The sequence below is a fragment of the Mastigoproctus giganteus genome, chromosome 11 (genome assembly GCF_048544385.1).
Source record: "Mastigoproctus giganteus isolate SK-2022 chromosome 11, ASM4854438v1, whole genome shotgun sequence".
Classification (NCBI taxonomy): Eukaryota; Metazoa; Arthropoda; class Arachnida; order Uropygi; family Thelyphonidae; genus Mastigoproctus; species Mastigoproctus giganteus.
This window is the reverse complement of record NC_143585.1, coordinates 168,748,431-168,771,038: the sequence shown is the minus strand read 5'-3', so window position 1 is coordinate 168,771,038 and position 22,608 is coordinate 168,748,431. Positions and strand designations below refer to the sequence as shown.

Sequence of the window (22,608 nt, the reverse complement as noted above, 5' to 3'; positions counted from 1 at the left end):
GCTGACACAAGCAATTATAGACCTGTGAGTTTAACTTCTGTTCCAGGAAAATTAATGGAGGCACTAGTTAAAGAAGCACTGCAGGATCATTTAGACAAGACTTCAGTTATAGCTCGGACACAGCATGGTTTTGTTAAGGAGAAGTCTTGCCTGACCAATTTGATTGGATACTATGATGCAGTCACAAAGGAACTGGATGCAGGGAATAACTTTGATATTATATACTTGGATCTTAGAAAGGCTTTTGATACTGTTGCACATGGAAGACTGCTGCACAAATTGGAGCAGTGTGACATTGGAGGCAAATTGCTGCTGTGGATAAAGGGGTGGCTGAGGGGGAGAAGACAGAAAGTGGTAATCAATGGACACCGCTCGTCATGGACTAATGTTATTAGTGGAGTCCCTCAGGGCTCAGTGTTGGGTCCATTATTGTTTTCTGTATTTATAAATGATATTGATGATGGTATATCAAGCTTAATGTCCAAGTTTGCAGACGATACAAAGGTTGGCAGGGTTGTCAAGGACACTACTGACACTATGCTGCTGCAACAGGATCTGGAAAGGTTGAGCAGATGGGCTGAGAGGTGGCAAATGAAGTTTAACATTGACAAATGTAAAGTACTACACATGGGAAACAGCAACCCCAGAGCAACGTATCAACTCTGTGGTACTACACTGACAGTGGTAGAGAATGAAAGGGACTTGGGGGTGGTTGTGCAGGCAGATATGAAGTTCTCTGAGCAGTGCAGACGAGTTAGCATTAGCATTAGTAGAGGCATATGATGCAAGAAAGCAAGCTTATTCAGCATCAGCCAAAAAAAAAAAAAAAAAAACCCTCTCCAGTTGCAAGAGTAGCTCATGGAGTCAATGATATACAGGAATTTTTCCAGCAGGGATAAGGAGGTGATTATTCCCTTGTATAAGGCAATGGTTAGGCCACACCTAGAGTACTGTATACAGGTCTGGAGGCCTCATTTCAAGAAGGATGTAGAGCTGCTGGAACGAGTACAGAGAAGGGCAACAAGATTAGTGAATGGAACAAAGCGGTGCTCTTACGAAGAAAGGCTGAAGTTTTGCAAATTACAGTGTCTGGAGACTAGGCACCAGCGAGGTGATATGATAGAGGTGTATAAAGCATTGAATGGTTTGAGCATGCTCAATGCTGATGGGATTCTTCCTCTCGCTCAGAATAATCACCGGAGAGGGCATAAATTCAAATTGAGGAAAGACAGATGTAGGATAGATGTGCGGAAATTTGCCTTTAGCCAGCGAGTGGTTGGTTGGTGGAACAGACTTCCATCCCTTGTCGTGGAAGTTGATAGCCTAAATAAGTTTAAGGCTCAGCTGAACAGGTATTTTGAACGAACAGAGGGGTGAAGTGGAAGTGGGTTTTTTTTTTTTTTTTTGGCTGATGCTGCATAAGCTTGCTTTCTTGCATCAAATGCCTCTACTAATGCTAATAACATCAGAACCAATCTAGATTATATCAATATCAAACATACAACCAAATGATCACGTTCTGCTGGATCCCTGGTCATGTTGGCATGCCAGGTAATGAATTTGTGAATCGTGCTGCTAAACATCCTGACAGTGATCATTCTGTCACCTGAAAGTGTCGTATGCTGATCATAAATCCATTGTTAAAATAGAATGTATGAATCAATGGTCTGAACTGTGGAAGAACTTAAATCAGTAATAAAATCTTCCAGATTAAAAAAAGAACCTCAGCTGTGGTTCTAGTTTCAGAAGAAGCAGGTGAGAAGAAGTGATTTTGGCAAGACTCCGAATTGGTCATTCTTGTAAAACTCATGTGTTCTTGCTTATGGATGGGAAGGAATATCCCACCCATAGTGGGATATTCCTTCTGTCAATGCCAACTAACAATCAAATAAATGTAATTGTAACATTTACATATCATCATAGAATGCCCTCAGTATTCAATTTATTTAAGTAGTATCCAGAAATCCAGTTTTGCTCTCTATGCAACTTGTAGGAACCATTAACTTTATTACACATTCTTAGCAGTAATGCAAATTTTGAAGCAATGTTTCAAAACTTGAGCATAAATTTATATAATCATCTCTGATAACCATAATATAAAAGATTCAGTCATGTGTAAATCATGAACTGGCACAATATGACACAGGAGGCCCTTTGCGCCAAAAACCCGAAGCATTCTAAATGAGATAATAATCAGCTGCTACAACATTGGTAAAACATTATCCAGGATATATAGATAGACCTAATTATGAGAGCATCCTTGGAGCCTTGAGTATTGCATTCACGTCTGGAGGCCTCATTTTAGGAAGGATGTAGAATTGCTTGAACATGTACAGAGAAAGGTAACAAGATTGGTGAGAGGAACGAAGGGATCCTCTTAGCAAGAAAGGCTTAAGGTCTGCAAATTGCAGCAGCTGGAGATTAGGCACCTGCGAGGTGATCTGATTGAGGTGTATAAGGCCTTGATGAATTCTGATGGGATTCTTCCGCTTGCTGAGATTACGAGCCTGAGGGGGCATAAATTCAAATTGAGGAAAGACAGTTGTAGAATAGATGTGCGGAAATTTGCCTATAGCCAGCGGGTGGTTAATTGCTGGAATAAACTACCATCTGTAGTGGAAGTTGATAGCTTAAATAAATTCTAGGAAGAACTGGACAAATTTTTAGAGGGAATGGTTGTGTGAAATTGTATTTTTTTTTTTTTTTGGTTGATCCTACATAAGCTCATATGCTTGCTTTCTTGCATCACATGCCTCTACTACTACTACTACCTCAGAATTCAAGGCTTTGTCCAAAACAGCCAGTGGTCCCAGACCAAAAATGAAAAACAGCTATAGACCATCACATTGCCTTCACCAAACTTCGTCATTGGAATGATACATTCTAGCAAGTAATCTTTTTTTGGGCATCTGCCATAATACCCAGGTATACCAGTCAGACTGGTAGGCCATAGACTGATCTGTCATTCCATACCATAGTTCATGAGTCTATGGGCCAAAAATGGCAGTCCTTACAGCAAGTTAGATGCTGTCTGGCATTAATTGGGGCGATTAGTGTCTTGTGTATAGTTGCATGACCATGGCCTAACCTGTAAACAGAAGTGGATTGTGGTACAACCATCACAAAGTGACCAGAAAACTTCTGAAGCTGATGGAATGTGATAGGAGACTCCTTGAAAGATAACATCAGCTCAGAATGCAAGTTAGCATTAGTATTCGTAGAGGCATATGATGCAAGAAAGCAAACTTATACAGTGTCAGCCAAAAGAGGGAAAAAAAAAAAAAAAAAAAACATTCCCATTTCACCCATCCATTCATTCCAAATGTTTGCCTTGAATTTATTTAAGCTATCAACTTCCACAATGACAGATGGAAGTTTGTTCCAGCAATCAATTTTTTCACATCTATTTTACAACTGTCTTTCCTCAATTTCAGTTTATGTCCCCTCAGGTTTGTAATCTGAGCAAGAGGAAGAATCCCATCAGCATTGAGCCTGCTCAATCCATTCAAGACCTTATACACCTCAATCAGATCACCTCGAAGGTGCCTACTGTCCGGATGCTGCAATTTGCAGAACTTAAGCCTTTTTTCGTAAGAGCACCCCTCTGTTCCCCTCACGAGTCTTGTTGCCCTTCTTTGTACTCATTCTAGCAACTCTACATCCTTCCTAAATTGAGGCTTCCAGACCTGTACACAGTACTCAAGATGTGGCCTGACCATTGCCTTACACAAGGGGATAATCACCTCCTTAGCCCTGCTCGCAAAATTCCTGTATATCATTGACAAGATGCCATGACCTACTCTGGCAGCCTGTCTGCACTGCTCACAAAACTTCATATCTGATTGCACAGGTCTTTTTCATTCTTCACTACCCTGAGCATAACAACACCCAGTTGGTATATTTCTCTGGAGTTACTGCTACCGATATGCAGTACTTTGCATTTATCAATGTTAAAGTTCAGTTGCCACTTCTCAGCCTATCTGCCCAACATCTCTAGATCTTGTTGCAGCAGCATACTGTCATTACTGTTATTAACAACACAATCCTGCCAACCTTTGTATCATCTGCAAACTTCAACGTTAAGCTTGATATACCTTCATTTTGTATATGCATCAATATCATTGATAAATCTACAAAATAACAATGGGCCCAACACCGAACCCTTGGGGACACGACTAATAACATTAGTCCACAAAGAGCAGTGTCCATTGATTACCACTCTCTGTCTTGTCCCACCCAAACAGATAATTGATTGTAGCAACTTGCCCTTAATGCATACTGCTCCAATTTGTTCAGTAGTCTTCCACCCCTCGACGTGGGCACCTGTACGTGGTGAGGGGACCTCCCAGTGATGCTGCTGGTTTTCCAGATTAGCATCACTGGGATCCAACGCCCATACCTTGGTTCCAGGGTTACATCATTGGAATCCGGCGTGTGCAGCCGTGCGCCGCGACCCGTGGAAGCGGAAAGGGGGATCCTGGTGGTTGAGGGGCCCAGCCTTAATACACCACTTTGGCCCCTGCTTCGACGAGACGGGTGGTCCCGGACCGGCTCGACTGGGATCAATCGGCGGGTGGTATTATACTGCTAGGGTCAACTGCGTTCCAATAAGTCTCCCTCCCTATGGTCCTGGGACGGGATAAAGACTTATTGGTAACGTGGGTATGGTGTTCTAAGCGAACTCGGCGTCCCATTCGTGTACGCAGTACCTGCTAGTTCACGAGTGGGCGCCCCCTCGTAGGGCTCCGTGGTGGGTGAGGTACTTAGGCATCAGACATTTTTCTTTACTCTCATGAGTAATTCAAATCCCCTTTCTTCTGGGGCCCCAACAAGGCCCCTACCTAATCGAGATGATGACGCAGATAACACCTCTGCAAAACGAGCCAGAACTGAGGATAAATCACCACCATTAGTGACACCGCTTTTCCTCATTCTCCATTCCACCGGAGAGCAGTCCATTGGAAAGATGTCACCCTTCTTCATCCAGAAAGGATTAGAAGGGTTGGCAGGTTCACCAAAATCTGTAAAAAGACTGCGTTCTGGCGACCTTTTGGTCGAAGCTTCTACCACCAAGCAAGCGGAAAAAATCATAAAGGCTACATCCATAGGGGGAATACCTATCATCGTAACCCCTCATAAAACTCTAAATTCTTCACGTGGTGTCATATCAGAGTGGGACCTTCTTCATGTTTCTGAAGAAGAGATCTGCTCTGAATTGAAAGACCAAGGAGTGACAGCTGTAAAGAGAATATCGATACGGAAGGATGGGAATCTCGTCCCTACCCGAGTTCTCATCCTCACGTTTAACACCCCACGGCCTCCAAATTCCATCAAGGCAGGTTATCTAAACTGCCCAGTGAGGATTTATATCCCAAACCCACTGCGGTGTTTTAGATGCCAAAAATACGGCCACTCACAAACATCTTGTCGTGGTAACCCTGCCTGTGCTCGATGTGGTGTTAAAGACCACGAGAGCAAGGAATGTACAGCTCCAAAACCCGCCTGTGTTAACTGCCAAGGTGAGCACCCCGCCTATTCAAGAGCATGCCAGCGGTGGAAAGACGAAAAAGAAATCCAAAAACTAAAAACAGAGCTGAATATTTCCTACCCAGAGGCCAGAAAACGTATCCAACCAGTAAATAGCGGGAAACCTTCATATGCCCAGAAGGTTTCTGCTAAGAGCACTATCGGGACACAAACTGAGATGACTATACCACCAAGAGAGTCATTCACCCCGATTGCACGCTATTTATTGAGTTCTCAAAAGCCCACCAAAAAAACACAGTCAGTTGCCACTCCTATATCCGTACCTCCTAGTGCTCCACCACTACCAAAACCAAGTGGTAAAGAGCCTGAAGTAACAACAGAAAGAATGGATGTAGAGAACAAGGAGGTACAGGATGAATCAGTCTTGGAACTCTTTGCGGAGGAAGAAATGGACACGGGACATCGTCCATTCTTCCCCAAAAAAGACAAAGCCAAGACTGATAAAAGTAAGCCCTCAGCACCTCGGAAGCCGCCTGATGGACCCACCAAGCCAAAATAATGGCTAAATTCCTACAATGGAATTGTCGTGGATTCCGGCGAAATACTGATGACATCAAGGCCCTCCTGCAAAAGCACGAGCCAGTTTGCTTTTGCTTGCAGGAGACTTATCTAAAGGCAAATGATGATCCCACCCTGCATAACATCACAATCTTTCGTAAGGATAGAATTGCGGATGGTCCTGCTCATGGAGGAGTGGCTATCCTTGTGGGTAATCAGACCCCAGTTCAGCCCTTGCTAATTACAACCAGCATAGAGGCTGTTGCAATTCGCCTTACAGTGGGATTTTTAATAACGGTCTGCTCGATTTATTTGCCACCTGGGACTGACATCTCCCAGGAAGACCTTGATGATCTTGTAACGCAGTTGCCTCCCCCTTTCTTACTTCTCGGGGATTTTAACGGACATAACACCCTGTGGGGTAGTGCTAACATCAACGGAAGGGGACGAGTCATAGAGCGTATGCTCAATGACAATGACCTTTCCCTTCTAAATACTGGAACAAACACCTTCTTCCATATGCCTACCCGTACTTTTTCTGCCATTGATCTGTCTATCTGCTCCCCTTCTCTACTCCCTTCACTCACCTGGGAAGTGGAGGAGAATCCATACGGAAGTGATCACTTCCCTGTGATAACCTTGTTACACAGTGGGAGACCGTGTCTTCCTTTTAGGTTACCACGGTGGAAGTTTGATCAGGCTGACTGGAATGCCTTCCAACATCAGGCAAATTTTGAGCTCAGTACAGTCAGTCAGGAGCCTATCAATGACGCAGTAACGTACATCACAGAAATCATTGTCCACGCAGCTGCTAATGCTGTCCCAAAAACATCAGCCCGGTTTCCACCATTTCCCAAACCTTGGTGGAATTCACTATGCACAGCAGCAAAAAAGGCTCAAAACAAAGCGTGGGGGATATTTCGCCGATATCCTACCACGAACAACCTTATAGCCTTCAAACGTGCACGAGCCAAAGCACGCTACATCCGTCGTCAGAGCCAAAAGGAATCGTGGATCCGTTTTACATCATCTATTAACCAGTCTACCAACTCTAAGGTAGTCTGGGATAAAATCCGGAAAATGAAGGGAAAATATACATCCCACCCTTCTTCAATCTTAGATTATAATGGATGCGCTGTTGCAGATCCAACTGCAATAGCCAATGCTCTTGGGGAAACATTCTCTAACATCTCCGCAACATCCTCGTACTCCCCAGAGTTCCTGGTCCTGAAACATAAACTGGAAAGAGAAGCACTTAATTTTAAGTCCAAGGGCCTCTATCCCTACAACGGGGATTTTACTATTCAGGAACTGAAAAGAGCCCTCGCTCTTTCCAAAGCAAGTGCTGTTGGACCAGATGGCATCCATTATGACATGATTAAACATCTTTCACCAAAATCTATGGATTGTCTGCTCCTTCTGTATAACAGAATCTTTACTGAAGGGCAGTTTCCGGATTCCTGGAGAAAGGCAATCGTTCTTGCCTTCCCTAAGCCAGGAAAGGATCCAAAAGTCACCACCAACTATCGTCCTATTGCTCTGACTAGCTGTCTGTGCAAAATCCTGGAGAGAATGGTTAATTCTCGTTTAATATGGTACTTAGAATCAAATGACCTTCTCTCCAACATACAGTGCGGCTTCCGAAGGAACCGGTCCACTTTGGACCATCTTATTAGATTGGAAGCATCCATCCGGGATGCTTTCCTAAAACGTGAACACTTGGTGTCGGTGTTCTTTGACATGGAGAAAGCGTATGACACAACTTGGAGATTTGGCATCTTAAAAGATCTGCATAGCCTTGGCCTTAGGGGGCAACTCCCCATTTTTATTAAAAACTTTTTAGCCAATCGATCTTTCCAAGTTCGTGTGGGATCCTCACTCTCTCGTTCCTTCAGCCAAGAGGAGGGAGTACCACAAGGATCAGTATTAAGTGTCACGCTTTTTGCCATCAAAGTGAATTCCATCACAGAACAACTTCCTCCAACTGTAAACTGTGCCCTCTATGTTGATGACTTTAGCATATTTTGTCAGTCATGCAACATGAGGGTTATTGAAAGACAACTGCAGAAAGCTATTGATCGCCTCAACTCCTGGGCTCTTGCTAATGGCTTCAGGTTCTCGCCGGAGAAGACCGTTTGCGTACACTTTTGTCGTAAGCGTAATCTTCATCCTGAGCCTGAATTAAAGCTCGGACAAAATGTAATTCCAATAGCAGCGGACACAAAATTCTTGGGACTCGTATTCGATAAAAAGCTGACCTTTCTGGATCACATCCGTCAACTCCGCACAAAGTGCACAAGAGGGCTAAATATTCTGCGCTCTCTTTCCTCAACATCTTGGGGTGCGGATCGATGCACCCTACTACGCATCTATCGTGCACTTGTACGATCCAGACTGGATTACGGGTCCCTGGTATACAATTCGGCCAGAGACAGTGTACTTCGTTGGCTCGATCCTGTCCATCATCTGGCTCTCCGTACCGCTATTGGAGCATATCGCACATCTCCTGTCCAGAGCTTATACGTCGAAGCAAACGAACCGCCATTATTGCTTCGACGTAAGCAGTTGTCTCTAAACTACGCTCTAAAACTGAAATCCCTGCCAGACCACCCTACGTGGCTAACCGTTTTTGAGCCACGATGGGAAAATTTGTACAACACCCGTAAGACTGCCAATCGTCCTTTTGGTATTCGTGTCCAAGAGCTACTCAAAGAACTTAATATAAAGGTAGACAGGGTTGCCCAAACACCAAAGCAACCCCTTCCACCCTGGCATGCTCATGTCCCGGCATGTGACTTGTCCCTTCGAAATTGGGGAAAGTCGGACACTCCATCGTCTGTCTACCTGCAGCTTTTTTCAGCACACCGAGCTGAACATTCGGACTTCGCGCCAGTCTACACAGACGGGTCGAAGTCAGAATCATATGTGGGATCTGCTGCTGTCTTTACAGACAGCACTACATCGGAGCAGATTCCCTCTGAATGCAGCATATTTACTGCAGAGCTGCACGCTATAGAGTTAGCCTTGGATCACATTAGTGAATGCCAATACCAACGGTTCATTTTGTATACCGACGCTCTCAGCGTGTTACAGGCTTTAATATCTGTGAGATATAATTCTCATCCAGTTCTGTCTAGCATTCAGCAGAAGATTCACGTTCTCCATGAACGTGAATATGATATCCGCTTCTGCTGGATTCCTAGCCACATTGGGATTAGGGGAAATGATTTGGCTGACGCCGCAGCCAAATCAGCAATTCCCAATAATGACCACTGCCTGTTAGTCCCCTATACAGACTACAGGCAAATAATACATCAAAAGATACATTCCCAATGGCAGGATTCGTGGAATAGACAGACTGCGAATAAGTTATATCATATAAAACCTGTAATTGAACCGTGGCAGTCTAGTCTGCGCAGGAATCGTAAGGAGGAAGTTGTTCTTGCCCGGACCCGCATAGGACACAGTCATTTAACTCATTCGTTTTTGCTGAGGGCTGATGACCCTCCTATGTGTGTGTCCTGTGGCACAATCCTAACGATTAGACACCTTTTAATTGACTGTCCAGATTTTAGCAGCACCCGTTTTACCGCTTTTAGTCATCTGACTGAGCCTTATACACTCAGTCAGATTTTATCCGACAATGACAACGTGTCTGCTGTTTTTAGCTATTTTAAATCAATAAAAGTTTTTAATTGTATTTAAAATTTGTTATTGTTATCTCTTTATTGATTTAATTTTTATATATTTGTTATTATTTATCTGGACATGGTGACCTAACTAATTAGGTCACCGAGAATTTAAACTTTTAAATATTGCATAGTCTTGGCGCATTATGGCCACAGCTGCCAATGCGCCAATAAAAAACCAAAAACAAACAAACATCAGTAGTCTTCCATGTGCAACAGTATCAAAAGCTTTTCTGAAATACAAGTATGTAATATCAAAATTATTTTTTGCATCCATTTTCTTTGTGACCACATCATAGTATCCAACCAAAAATAGTCAGACAAGACTTCCCCTTAACAAACCCATGCTGTGTCTGAATTAAATTTACATTATTTTAGCACACACAGCCTCTCCGTGAGATGATTAATACATCAATCATTGACCTAATGATCTTCAGTGACATTGAAATGTCATATACAGACTAGTTACTTATGTAGCACTCCATCATCATTCTGTGCTGGAAGTCTGTTTACTCTGTCAATCATAGCATCTTGTATTCACAATGTTACTGTTTCTTTGAAGGGCTTTGAGCATATTTCTAGTTGTCTGATATGTGGTGCTTTTAAAAACAATTCTGTGTGAGTAATGTAAACTTATTTTGTATCCAGTAAAGGATGTCATGATGTTTTCTCTTTGTCATTAATTTTTGCAATTTAATAGTGAGGCTTGGCAATAGATTAATTTCCTTGAAATGTTGTTTATGTTGTTGTCGTTATTTGGTTTTTAGGAGCATTAGCAACTAAGGCCATATTGCTTCAGAGGGATATGCGGTGGTCATTCCCTGACCTTTCCGCATCCTCCATATTTGGTGGTCACGGGCTCGAACCCTGGTCTAATCAAGAAGCATGTGCTACGAACTGCTGCTCCTGCCCACCTTGTTACGAAGGCGCCATTATTTTGTTTATATGTGCAATAAACACCGAAGAAGGAAGGATCCTAAAGTGCCTGTTCCTAACAACAAATTATTTCTTTTTCAAAAAATAGTATTTTCAGTGAAGAAATTAAATAAAACATTTTTACTGAAAAATATAAGGCATTTCAGCTGTGTGAGAAGCACAAAATTGTTGAATTTCTTCTTGGGTCTAAATGGTGCTTTAAATACGTATGTGGAGTTAAAGACCCCCACAATTATTAAAATTTAGTAAATGAGCAAATTGTCACCCTCCACCCCCAAAGAATTGCATTCCTTCAGGTGGGGGATGTAGTTCTCTAGTAAAAATAACATCTGATTTGCCCTGTGTATGTGTTCAGTTTGTGCGAGTAATGCAAGAATGAGAATACTCCTAAAGCTTATAATTTGTTTCTGCGGTGGGAGTTGAAATTAATATGTGCAGGTTCAGTCTGGGGTTGGCTGAACCATCTCAGCAGCCAGTACTTAATTTCAGCTGATTAAGAGGCATTGTTTATGAAGCAGAAATCATACCATACAGAAGTAGATTTTGGAAAATCTTCAAGTGTATTAGGAGATTAATTTTGCTTTCTAATGAATTCCTGATGTCATTCCAAATGGCTGCAAGCATATTTGCTGTTGAATCTCTGAACAATGCTGAAAAGCATCGTTCTAGCACCAGTTAGTATGCTACCCATCTTTGACTATGTGCTGAAATAGGTATATTGATAATCATCTTTTTGGAGACTACTGTCACGTTGACTTTATTCAGTTAAGCTCCGAGCTGATGGATCTAAGGAAAGCTCTCTTGTCCTGAAGCATTTTGAATGATTCAGGTGGCCATTTCCAAATTTCAAGAATTAAACCTCATTAAATTTGCCAGCATAGACCAATAGGTTTGGGATTGATCAACAGGAAGGAAGGGTTCAAAATCCATGCAAAAATGGATGAGAACTCTCCCTCTCAGGTGGTCACCTTACATGATGGTAATGCCTCTAACTTGCATCTGTCTTACTCACAAGCATCCATTTGCTTGTGTGTGAAATGAACGTGTCTTTTCTGGTGGATTTTTCTCAAGACAGCGTGTTAGTTACTTGGGATAAAAGTATTAAAATGCTTTCCCATGTTGTGTAGTACTGCACAGATGGAAATCCTATAATAGCCTGATTTAACATCCACATCCATTCTGAGTAAGTGCTCCTTGTATCCATGTGAAGGTTACCACAAGATTAGTGATTGCTGATATTCCAGTGATTGCCAAATTAAGACATGACAGTGATTGGTGAGCTAATAATGCTAATTTAGTTGTAATATGGTGTATCATCATCCTAACAAGTTTTAGAGTAAAAAAATATGTGGAGGTTGTAAAGTCTCGAAACTTTATTAGACAGTTGGACAGACAACTTGAGTAGTCGAGACCTGCTAATTTTCGTAAAATCAGACAAATGCTAATAATTTATTGTAATTTTTCCTTGTAGAGGATCTGCGATCTCATTATGGATTTAAAATACACTTTGTGGATTTTTTTTGAAAAGGGTAGTATAGGCTATTTTTGGAAATTTTAAAGGAATGTTAAATTTTAGGAATATTATATATTTTATTTTAAGGCAGAATAATACTCTTACCTGGGGTTTTCTTCAGAGACGGCTGCATCCGGGTGAAATGTAATTCAGAAGGTGTTGAAGTTGCAATTATATGGAAGGAGGATGAAGGAAAAAGCCAGCTTTTGTCTTGCATGCCTACAATTACTCCCTATGCAAGGATTTAGGCCAAATGCTGGCTTTTTCCTTCATCCTCCTTCCATATAATTGCAATTTCAACACCTTTTGAATTACATTTCACCCGGATGCAGCCGTCTCTGAAGAAAACCCCAGGTAAGAGTATTCTTCTGCCTTAAAATAAAATATATAATATTCCTAAAATTTAACATTCCTTTAAAATTTTCAAAAATAGCCTATATTATCCTTTTCAAAAAAAATCCACAAAGTTTATTTTAAATCCATAATGAGATCGCAGATCCTCTACAAGGAAAAATTACAATAAATTATTAGCATTTGTCCGATTTTACGAAAATTAGCGGGTTTCGACTACTGAAGTTGTCTGTTCAACTGCCTAACATGTTTTAATGATCATTGGCATCTCAGCAGTGCTTGGATGTTATTGGTAGTTAAATTATAAAATAAGCAATATTAGATGGTAGAAAATTGTCCTTTATTTTCAAAATTAGATTGAAATATATTATTAATAATGTATTTTAATTTAAAGTGTAAATTTAATAATTTACATTTTAAATACCATTTACACTTTAAACACACTTTAAATGATAGTAATCTAGTATCCCATTGCAAAAAGCATTGTGATTTGAATGACTAAAGCTGTTCATGTGAATGTTTTTGCCTTCCCTATATGCTGCTCATTGAATAATTTTTCACAAACAATGTGGTTAGTGAAAAAAACCTGATGAAACTTTATCCTTGTTTTTCTTTCTGCTTCTTTTTTTTTTATTTTTTTTTTAATGTGACTTGTGTATGTTACTATAAATTAAAAAATAAGTTGGTTTGTGTATGTTGCTACATACATGAACTGCTACATTTCAAGGGATTAGCAAATAGTAATAATTCATAATTTATAACAAAAAAAAAAAAAAAAACTAAGCAAAAAGCAATGACTTATGCACTTGAGAATATTTTGCTTCTGCACATCTGCCTTATTGCCCATTCATTTCTCCAACCAGTATATGGCAACAAATTTAATATCCAGTGCCTCAGCTATGTTGATTACCTATGTGATATCTGTGGAAAAAAAAATAATTGCTAGATTCTATTTGTCCAATTTTAAGGAAATTTGGGAAAACTTAACAAATGATTCTAACAGAGCAAAGTATAAAATTTCATGAAAATCCATCAACTGAGAGTCAGTTATTACATGTGGACAGATGCAATAAATAATAATTGCCAGGTTTTTATTGACCCCATTTTAATGAAATTTAGGATGGCTAAATAAATCTTTCTAAAAGGCACAAGTATAAAATTTCACGAAAATCGATCCACTAAGAGCTGAGTTATTACATGTGTATGGATGGACATGGTGAAGACAATAGTTGCATTACACATATATGCTAACATGCCTAAAAATGCATTTGTTTTAAAATTTTCCCACTTAAACTAGTAAAATTTTATTCTCATTATTGCTTATGGTACTTATTTATTCATTATAAAAATAAATAAATTGTAATATACACTGCCCTACCATTAATATCTGAACACCTGCATATCTACATATAACTTTATTTCCAGGAAAAACTAATAATATGTGCCTTTAGTCTTTAACCTTTAGCCTTTGTGATAGCATTAGTTTCTGTGGAATTAGTTCCAGTTTTTTTGTAAATATCCTCTAGTGTTTTCCAGAATTTGGCCTTTGAAGTGGTGAATAGTTTCGATCTGCTTTTCAGTCAGTCTCTCCTCACCATGCACCTATTGATCCAGTTCATTCAAGGGGTTCTCTTGAATGAATATGTTGTTTGAACAAGTGTGTAACTTTTTGTTACACACATGTTCAAACCAGTACATCACAATGTGAGCGGTATGCCAATACACGTTATCTTGCTAATACAGGTATGTGCCTTCCTCGACATTCTGTCACAACGTAGGTAACACGTTATTGTCCAGGACATCTAGATAGACCTCAGCATTCACAGTTTTGTCTAAGGCAACCAATGGTCCTAGGCCAAACCATGTAAATCAGCCCTGGACCATTATGATGCTTCTGTCCAACTTCATTGTTGGGAAGATACAGTCTGGCAGGTAGCTTTCTTCATGCATTTGCCACACCCAGGCATGACCGTCAGACTGGTAGACCATGTACTTTGATTCATCACTTCAAAGCACGGCTTTCCATTGGTCTGTGGCATTAGTCGGGGTGATTAATAGTTGGTGGATGGCTGCACAACTGTGATAATCCCTATCATACAGCATCCTGTGCATGCTGCATGATAGGGGTTACTGCTACCAACGTGTAGCAATATCGACCTGCATTCAGGGTGGATGATTCCTTTCAGGGTTCTCTTGCCACATTCTCTCAGCTTTAGAGGTTATCTGGGTAATTTCACAACAGTTCCAGCTGCAGTCTGCATCCATTACTATCTCACACTGGAAGTCTGCTAACTCTGTTGATTGTGACATGCATTTGCAATTGTAAATTATCAATGGAGTGGTGTTCGAATATTAATTATAGGACAGTGTAAATAGAAATGTGAAATGCGATGTCGCTGTACTGTAGGGAAGAGTTGCTTTATTTCTCAGAATTATTTGTTTATCATTAGGAATTAAAAAGGCCAATAATTGATGATGCATTAGGAGTATTAGTCAATCATGTCATTATACCACATTCAGGATGGGACAGAAACAGAGATCCTAGTGATCAAATTAAGTCTCATGAAATATATTGGTCTACTGTCTTCCGTAATGCCAGTGGAGTTTTAAGGTGAGAGAAATATTTTGAAGTGCAAATTAAATAGAATTTAGTTTTGCATTTTTTTGTTTTCATTATACTAAAATGGAAAGAAGAAAAACTGTATTGGTAGTTTTAGTTTAGATTAAATAACTGTGTGTGGTTATCAACTCTAATTGTAAATGAAACTTTAACTGTAACTGAAAATTGCCTAATTTTCATTTACAGGTAAATACCTAATTAACATGTTGTTGGAATGGGTGTTTAACAACACAAGGGATGCTAGGGTGAAAATACCTAAATTAACATGTACAATTTTAGTTACCTTTGTTATTAGTATCAAATTCCAAAACATATGCATTTTTTACTTGGTCACATCTACAACTAACCACAATGATCAGAATAACAAAGAACTGTAAGTGCAAAATAACCACAACTAACCGCCATGATCAGGATATTAAGTGAAGACATTATGTGGTTTTTCATGATGAATTAACTTGAATTGTAAATAACTGTAGGCAAAATAATCACAGCTGATCACAGTGATCAGGATATCCAAGAACAGTAAAGGTGCACTATGCAGTGACAGTTAGAGAATTTTTGCATGTGCAGCAAGTGATCCAGAGACAAACGTAGCTGTTGTGTCAAAGTTATGTGCTATTTTGTTGAAAGTAGTAGCTAATGAAGAAGTGCATGCCTTCCCACTTGAAATGGGAGTTCATGAATTATTTATACAGTAACAGTCATATTGAAAATGCTGGTAGATGTGACCACAATGATTTGACGGGTGCTTACCTAGTTCAGAGAACTGATGCAGTCGGTTACATAAAAAACCTTGATTCACTTTTCTTTTCTCTCTTTTTTTTTTTTTTTTTTTTTTTTTAACAGTTTATTATAAATTATATTCCCAATTTATGAACAATATGAATCAAATTATATTCATGTGGTGAGAGGCGGACATCATATGGTTGTTCATGATAAATTAATTTGAAATGTAAATAACACTACTATATAATTACTAATTAAATCAAATAAATTTATTAAAAATTATATACTTGACTCCACATTATTTATGCAGTTTTAAATGGTTTATTGAGTCCCTTATGTAGAAATGAGACAAAAGAACTTAAACCTCTTTCCTTCCAAAAGGCAAGCCAGTATACTAAACAATGTTGCTTTCTTGTTGGCATTTTGGATCCAATTTTTTTTGCTTCAGATTAGCATTAGCATTAGTAGAGGCATATGATGCAAGAAAGCAAGCTTATGCAACATCAGCCAAAAAAAAAAAAAAAACTTCCACTTCACTCCTCCGTTCGTTCGAAATACCTGTCCAGCTGAGCCTTAAATTTATTTAGGCTATCAACTTCCACAACAAGGGATGGAAGTCTGTTCCACCAACCAACTACCTGCTGGCTTAAGGCCAATTTCCAGACATCTATCCAACATCTGTCTTTCCTCAATTTGAATTTATGCCCTCTCAGGGGATTATTCTGAGCAAGAGGAAGAATCCCATTAGCATTGAGCATGCTCAAACCATTCAAGGTTTTTATACATCTCTATCAGATCCCCTCGCTGGTGCCTAGTCTCCAGATACTGTAATTTGCAAAACTTAAGCCTTTCTTCGTAAAAGCAACCCTTTGTTCCATTCACTAATCTTGTTGCCCTTCTCTGTACTCGTTCCAGCAGCTCTACATCCTTCTTGAAATGAGGCCTCCAGACTTGTATGCAGTATTCAAGGTGTGGCCTGACCATTGCCTTATACAAGGGAATAATCACCTCCTTATCCCTGCTGGAAAAATTCCTGTATATCATTGACTCCATGAGCTACTCTTGCAACTGGAGAGGGTTTTTTTTTTTTTTTTTTTTGGCTGATGCTGAATAAGCTTGCTTTCTTGCATCATATGCCTCTACTAATGCTAATGCTAACTCGTCTGCACTGCTCAGAGAACTTCATATCTGCCTGCACAACCACCCCCAAGTCCCTTTCATTCTCTACCACTGTCAGTGTAGTACCACAGAGTTGATACGTTGCTCTGGGGTTGCTGTTTCCCATGTGTAGTACTTTACATTTGTCAATGTTAAACTTCATTTGCCACCTCTCAGCCCATCTGCTCAACCTTTCCAGATCCTGTTGCAGCAGCATAGTGTCAGTAGTGTCCTTGACAACCCTGCCAACCTTTGTATCGTCTGCAAACTTGGACATTAAGCTTGATATACCATCATCAATATTATTTATAAATACAGAAAACAATAATGGAACCAACACTGAACCCTGAGGGACTCCACTAATAACATTAGTCCACGATGAGCAGTGTCCATTGATTACCACTCTCTGTCTTCTCCCCCTCAACCACCCCTTTATCCATAGCAGCAATTTGCCTCCAATGCCACACTGCTCCAATTTGTGCAGCAGTCTTCCATGTGCATCAGTATCAAAAGCCTTTCTAAGATCCAAGTATATAATATCAAGGTTATTCCCTGCATCCAGTTCCTTTGTGACTGCATCATAGTATCCAATCAAATTGGTCAGGCAAGACTTCCCCTTAACAAAACCATGCTGTGTCCGAGCTATAACTGAAGTCTTGTCTAAATGATCCTGCAGTGCTTCTTTAACTAGTGCCTCCATTAATTTTCCTGGAACAGAAGTTAAACTCACAGGTCTATAATTGCTTGTGTCAGCCTTTGATCCTCCTTTGTGAATTGGGGTCACATTTGCACATCTCCAGTCTGTGGGTACCTCCTCTGAGTCCAAGGAAGCTCTCATAATTATGGCTAAGGGTTTGCTTACTTCCTCTGCTGCCTCCTTTAATATAACTGGATAGGTCCCATCCACCCCGGGTGCCTTTCCTGTGTTTATCTTCAACAATTTCTCCTCCACTTTACTCTCAGTTATTACAAGATTCTCTAGCTTACTGCTAGAGTTGAATACACCTCTGGCTTTCCCCTCGCTAAATAACTCCTCATGTGTGAATGTCGATGCAAAATATTCATTTAGTTTGTTAGCTACCTAAGCAGGATCATCAACAGTTGTCCCATCGATATCAAGTGGACCAATCTGATTCATCCCCTTCCTTCTAGAGTTTACATAAGTAAAGAACTCTTTGCTGTTTTTCTTTGCATCCCTTGCCAAAGATTTCTCGTAATCTGCCTTTGCCTGCCTAACCTCCTTTGTAACTTGGTTACAGATCAACTTGTATATATCATAGGCTTCTGTGTCATGTGTTAATTTGTAAGTATCCCATGCATGTTTCTTCTCTGCCATATGCCTCATCAGTTCATCTGACATCCATTTAGGCCTAAACCTTGAACAGTATTTCTTAGTTGGTATGTAAAGCCTAGTATATAAGTAAAGAAATCCTTGCTGTTTTTGTTAGCATCTTTTGCCAAGGATGTCTCGTAATCTGCCTTCGCTAGCCTAACCTCCTTTGTGACCTGATTATAGACTAGCTTATATCTGCCATAGGCTTCTGAGTCGCTTGATAATTTATATGCATTCCATGCATTTTTCATCTCTCTCACGAGTCTGATTAGTTCATTAGATAACCATTTAGGCCTAAACCTTGAACAATATTTCTTAATAGGTATGAATCTTTTAGTAGCATCCACGATTAATTCCTTGATTGCTTCCCACTTAGAATTTACTGTTGGTAACATCGTCAGTTGATCCCACTGTACAGAATTTAAAAACTATCGGAGACCACTGTACTCACCTTTACAGAAGCAAAAACCCTTTCCTTTACCCCTGATGGTAATTAAATCTTTAAGTAAATCCCACATCAGTACACTGTGATCACTGCCACCTAGTGGTTTCTTTATCTGCAAATTCTTAATACACGAATGATCACTGCTGATAACCAGACCAAGAGTATTACTTTCTGTGGTTGCCTCTCGAACATGCTGCTGCAGAAAACAATCATCCAATAAATCCACAAAAGTCTGACTAGTGTGTGAGTGACCAACCCACAAGTTCCAGTCAATATCTGGGAAGTTAAAATCCCCCATTATAAGACATTCCGATTTACTAGCCTACTCTATTTCTCTGTACAATTGTTCATTGTACTCATTCGAGTCATTAGGCCTATAACACACTCCTACTCTTATTTTTGCTTTCACAGTGCTTATGTCACACCAAACCGACTCGACACTGCACTGTTCATCTATATCGACTGGATGCACTTCTTTTGATTTTATGTTTTTCTTAATTAACAGCATAACACCTCCTCCCTTTCTATCCTGTCTATCTTTTCTGTACACATTGTACTCCCCAAATTCCAGTTCAGCATTCCTGATATCTGTGTGACACCACGTCTCTGCTATCCCAACAATATCTGCCTTTGATGTCTTGACCAACACTTCAAATTCATCAAATTTATTTACTATACTTTTAGCATTGGTATACATGCAAGCATACATGCTCCTACTCCTATTCCTAGTTACCGTAACACATCCCATATACCCACCTATTTCAGGGTGACTGCCATCCATCCCTGAAACCCCCAACACCCCATGCTCCAGGTCGCTACTTATTCTAATAGAAGTTGTGCAAGAATCACCTTCACCTCTGCCTACGGCTACTGTTAAACTATTAGTCCTTGTATCCCCCCAAGCTATCAGTTTTCCGACCCACCTAACACTGCCTCGATAGCATCAGCAAATATTCTTGCACCCTTTCTATTTAAGTGTATCCAATCCCTATAGAAGCAGTCTCTCCTGTTAACAAGCACAGACCAGGCTGAAAAAAATTCTACCCCTTGAGCCTTGCACATTCTTTCCAGGGCCGAATTGATCAACAAGGCTCTCATCATATACTCCCTTTTATCGTGTCTGGGCAGAATTGCAGACACTTTCAAATTCAACCCTAATTCTCGGCTTTTGTTGAACAGAGACCTGTACTTGTTAAGTAATTCTGCCGGTCTCCTACTCCTAATATCATTAGTGCCAACGTGTACAACTATATCACCTTTTGTGCCCTTAAAAGATGATATCCGCTCTACAACGTCATCAACCTTTGTCCCTGGCAGACATACCTTGGTCCTGTTCCACCTATCCTTTTTACAAAGCATGTTTCCTGTTTCCCTGACAATAGTCTCCAACAACTACTAGTTCCTGAGGGACCAGCGCATTCTGCCTTGGGGGTTGCCGCTGTGTTGTGTGATGACCAAGTGCAAGCTCTGGCGTTTATGTGGGCAGCTGAGAGCCTGATGGGCCCCTCAATTTAGATCTTTCGAGGCATCCACCCTGTCCTTCAAGTTCTCATATAGGCCCATAACAACGCTGAGTTGTCGCCTGATTTCCTTACTCCTTACATCGCGCACACACAAAGACATCCCCCATGGCAATATCATGTTCCGTTCCAGAGAGTTCGGCAAACATTTCACAAGTCGCACATTTTTTTAGGCTCTGGTGCGTTGGAGAATCGCCCCCCCCTCAGTTCTCCCCCGAGTCACAGCACTCTTGCCACTTTGTGCCCGTTGCTTTGCTGCTCTAGTTTGGGGCATGATACTTTAAATTAATAAAATCAACAAATTAAATTAATTAAATGTCAATACTACGCTATCTAATAGAAACAGTGAAGCGTATTACTCTATAAATTATACGTTAGAGCTACCTAACTACCTCAATTAAAAATTTGAATTCCCTACCACCATATACAAAAACAATGGCTGCAAGATTCGAACGAAATTACGGTTTTACGTATATTAAGTATTATATATATCTACAAAAACTGTTTATCTAAATTAAAATAAAAATAACCAGCGTAACTATAACTATAAGACTACATATTAAGTACAATATAAAATAACAATTATGTAAATAAAAAGGCAAACACTTATCGTCTTTTCGGAGCCTGCAACTGACAGCTGTAATCTTTAAAGAGAGTCAGCGCCCTCGATCCTGACTAGGTTTGTAAGCTACTTATAGAAAATAATTTGATGTAACAATTAGTCAATAAAGCGGCTAAATATGGCTAGAAGACTTCTCTTTCAGCGGAGCTGCAACTTGTAACATGTATATTTGATACCCTTTCTGATACTTTTATGCAATTACAAGGCTGAGTAAAGAAAAAATACACCAGATTAATCAGAAAATCACAAAAAATTTCAAAAGTTTTAGAAAAACAATTTCAAATCAATAAATAAGAAAATCCATTTAGCGGCTTTGAACACCTCTGGCTGCCACTAGCCTCGTCATCAGACTCGATGTAACAGGTTTCCTTCAAGTTTGCTTGGAGAAGATCTGTTACTCAACTTTTCTTGTTAATGAATTCCCAAAGTCTTGATTCAAAATCTCAACCAGAACGCAGTATTATTTTAGCATTAGCACTAGCATTAGTAGAGGCGTGTGATGCAAGAAAGCAAGCTTATACAGCATCAGCCAAAAAAAAAAAAAAACTTCCCATTTTACCCAGCCATTCATTCTAAAACTTTGTCTAGAAAGTTTGTCCTTGAATTTATTTAAGCTGTCAACTTGCACAATGACAGATGGAAGTTTGTTCCAGCACTCAACCATCCACTAGATAAAGGCAAATTTCCACACATTTATTTTACAACTGACCTTCCTCAATTTGAATTCATGCTGCCTCATGTGCATAATCTGAGCAAGAGAAAGAATCCCATCAGCATTGAGCTTGCTCAAACCATTCAAGGCCTTATACACCTCAATCAGATCACCTTGGCCTATTCTTCAGATGCTGCAATTTGCAGAACTCAAGCCTTTCTTGGTAAGAGCAACCCTATTTTCTACTCACCAATCTCGTTGCCCTTCTCTGTACTCATTCCAGCAGTTCTACATATTTCCTAAAATGAGGCCTCCAGAGCTGTATGCAGTACTCAAGGTGTGGCTTGGCCACCTTGAGTACTGCGTATAGTACTGCATTTAAAAGTATGCTGAATAATGTTAGTATATTATTTGTCTAATTTCTGCTTTGGGGAAATAATGAACAAATAAACTATTTAAAATTGCATAAATAATGCAGAGTCACATGTCTAATTTTTAATAAACTTAAAACTATTTAACCCACACAAATGCCTTTCACACAGTATATTGAAAACATTTCAGATAACCAGTGGACCCAACATAAGTCAGCCATCAAGGATCGATGAACTGGGTCTTAGAAGAGTGTATATCCAGTCTGTGCAAGTGGAATCCACAGCTGTCCTAAATATTTTTTAGTTATATGCACATGTGATACATGGATTGTATGTAAAAACTATCTTATAATTGATAATTTCATTTATTCCATTACATATACAATTTTATGTAAAAAAAAAAAAAAAAAAAAAAAAAGTCATTCCTTAGAGGGAACATGAATACTCATTAATAATCTCCCTCCACCTGCCATTTGAGTATCTTTTTTTTTTACTGATGTTTGCAGGCTGAGGTTCCCATGATAAACATAGAGGCTTAATCTACAGGTATATAATAATACATCCTTCCTTTCTCCTGATCTTTATGCAATTTTTTGCATACTCCCCCATTTGTGTGCTGCATACTTC

At 39.8% G+C, this 22,608-nt stretch overlaps 1 protein-coding gene across 5 annotated transcripts in view; it reads left to right on the top strand.

The window, feature by feature from the left end:
• The window catches only part of LOC150078563 (catenin delta-2-like), a 666,545-nt gene that overhangs the window by 446,200 nt on the left and 197,737 nt on the right, over window positions 1-22,608 (top strand). For all 5 annotated transcript variants that reach the window (XR_016547633.1, XM_090385058.1, XM_090385056.1 and 2 more), the window contains exon 12: window positions 14,985-15,145. Coding sequence is in view for 4 of the 5 variants with exons in the window: in XM_090385058.1 (XP_090241184.1) it covers window positions 14,985-15,145 (161 nt within the window). In the remaining variant the exon portion in view is untranslated. The remainder of the gene's footprint in view (window positions 1-14,984; window positions 15,146-22,608) is intronic.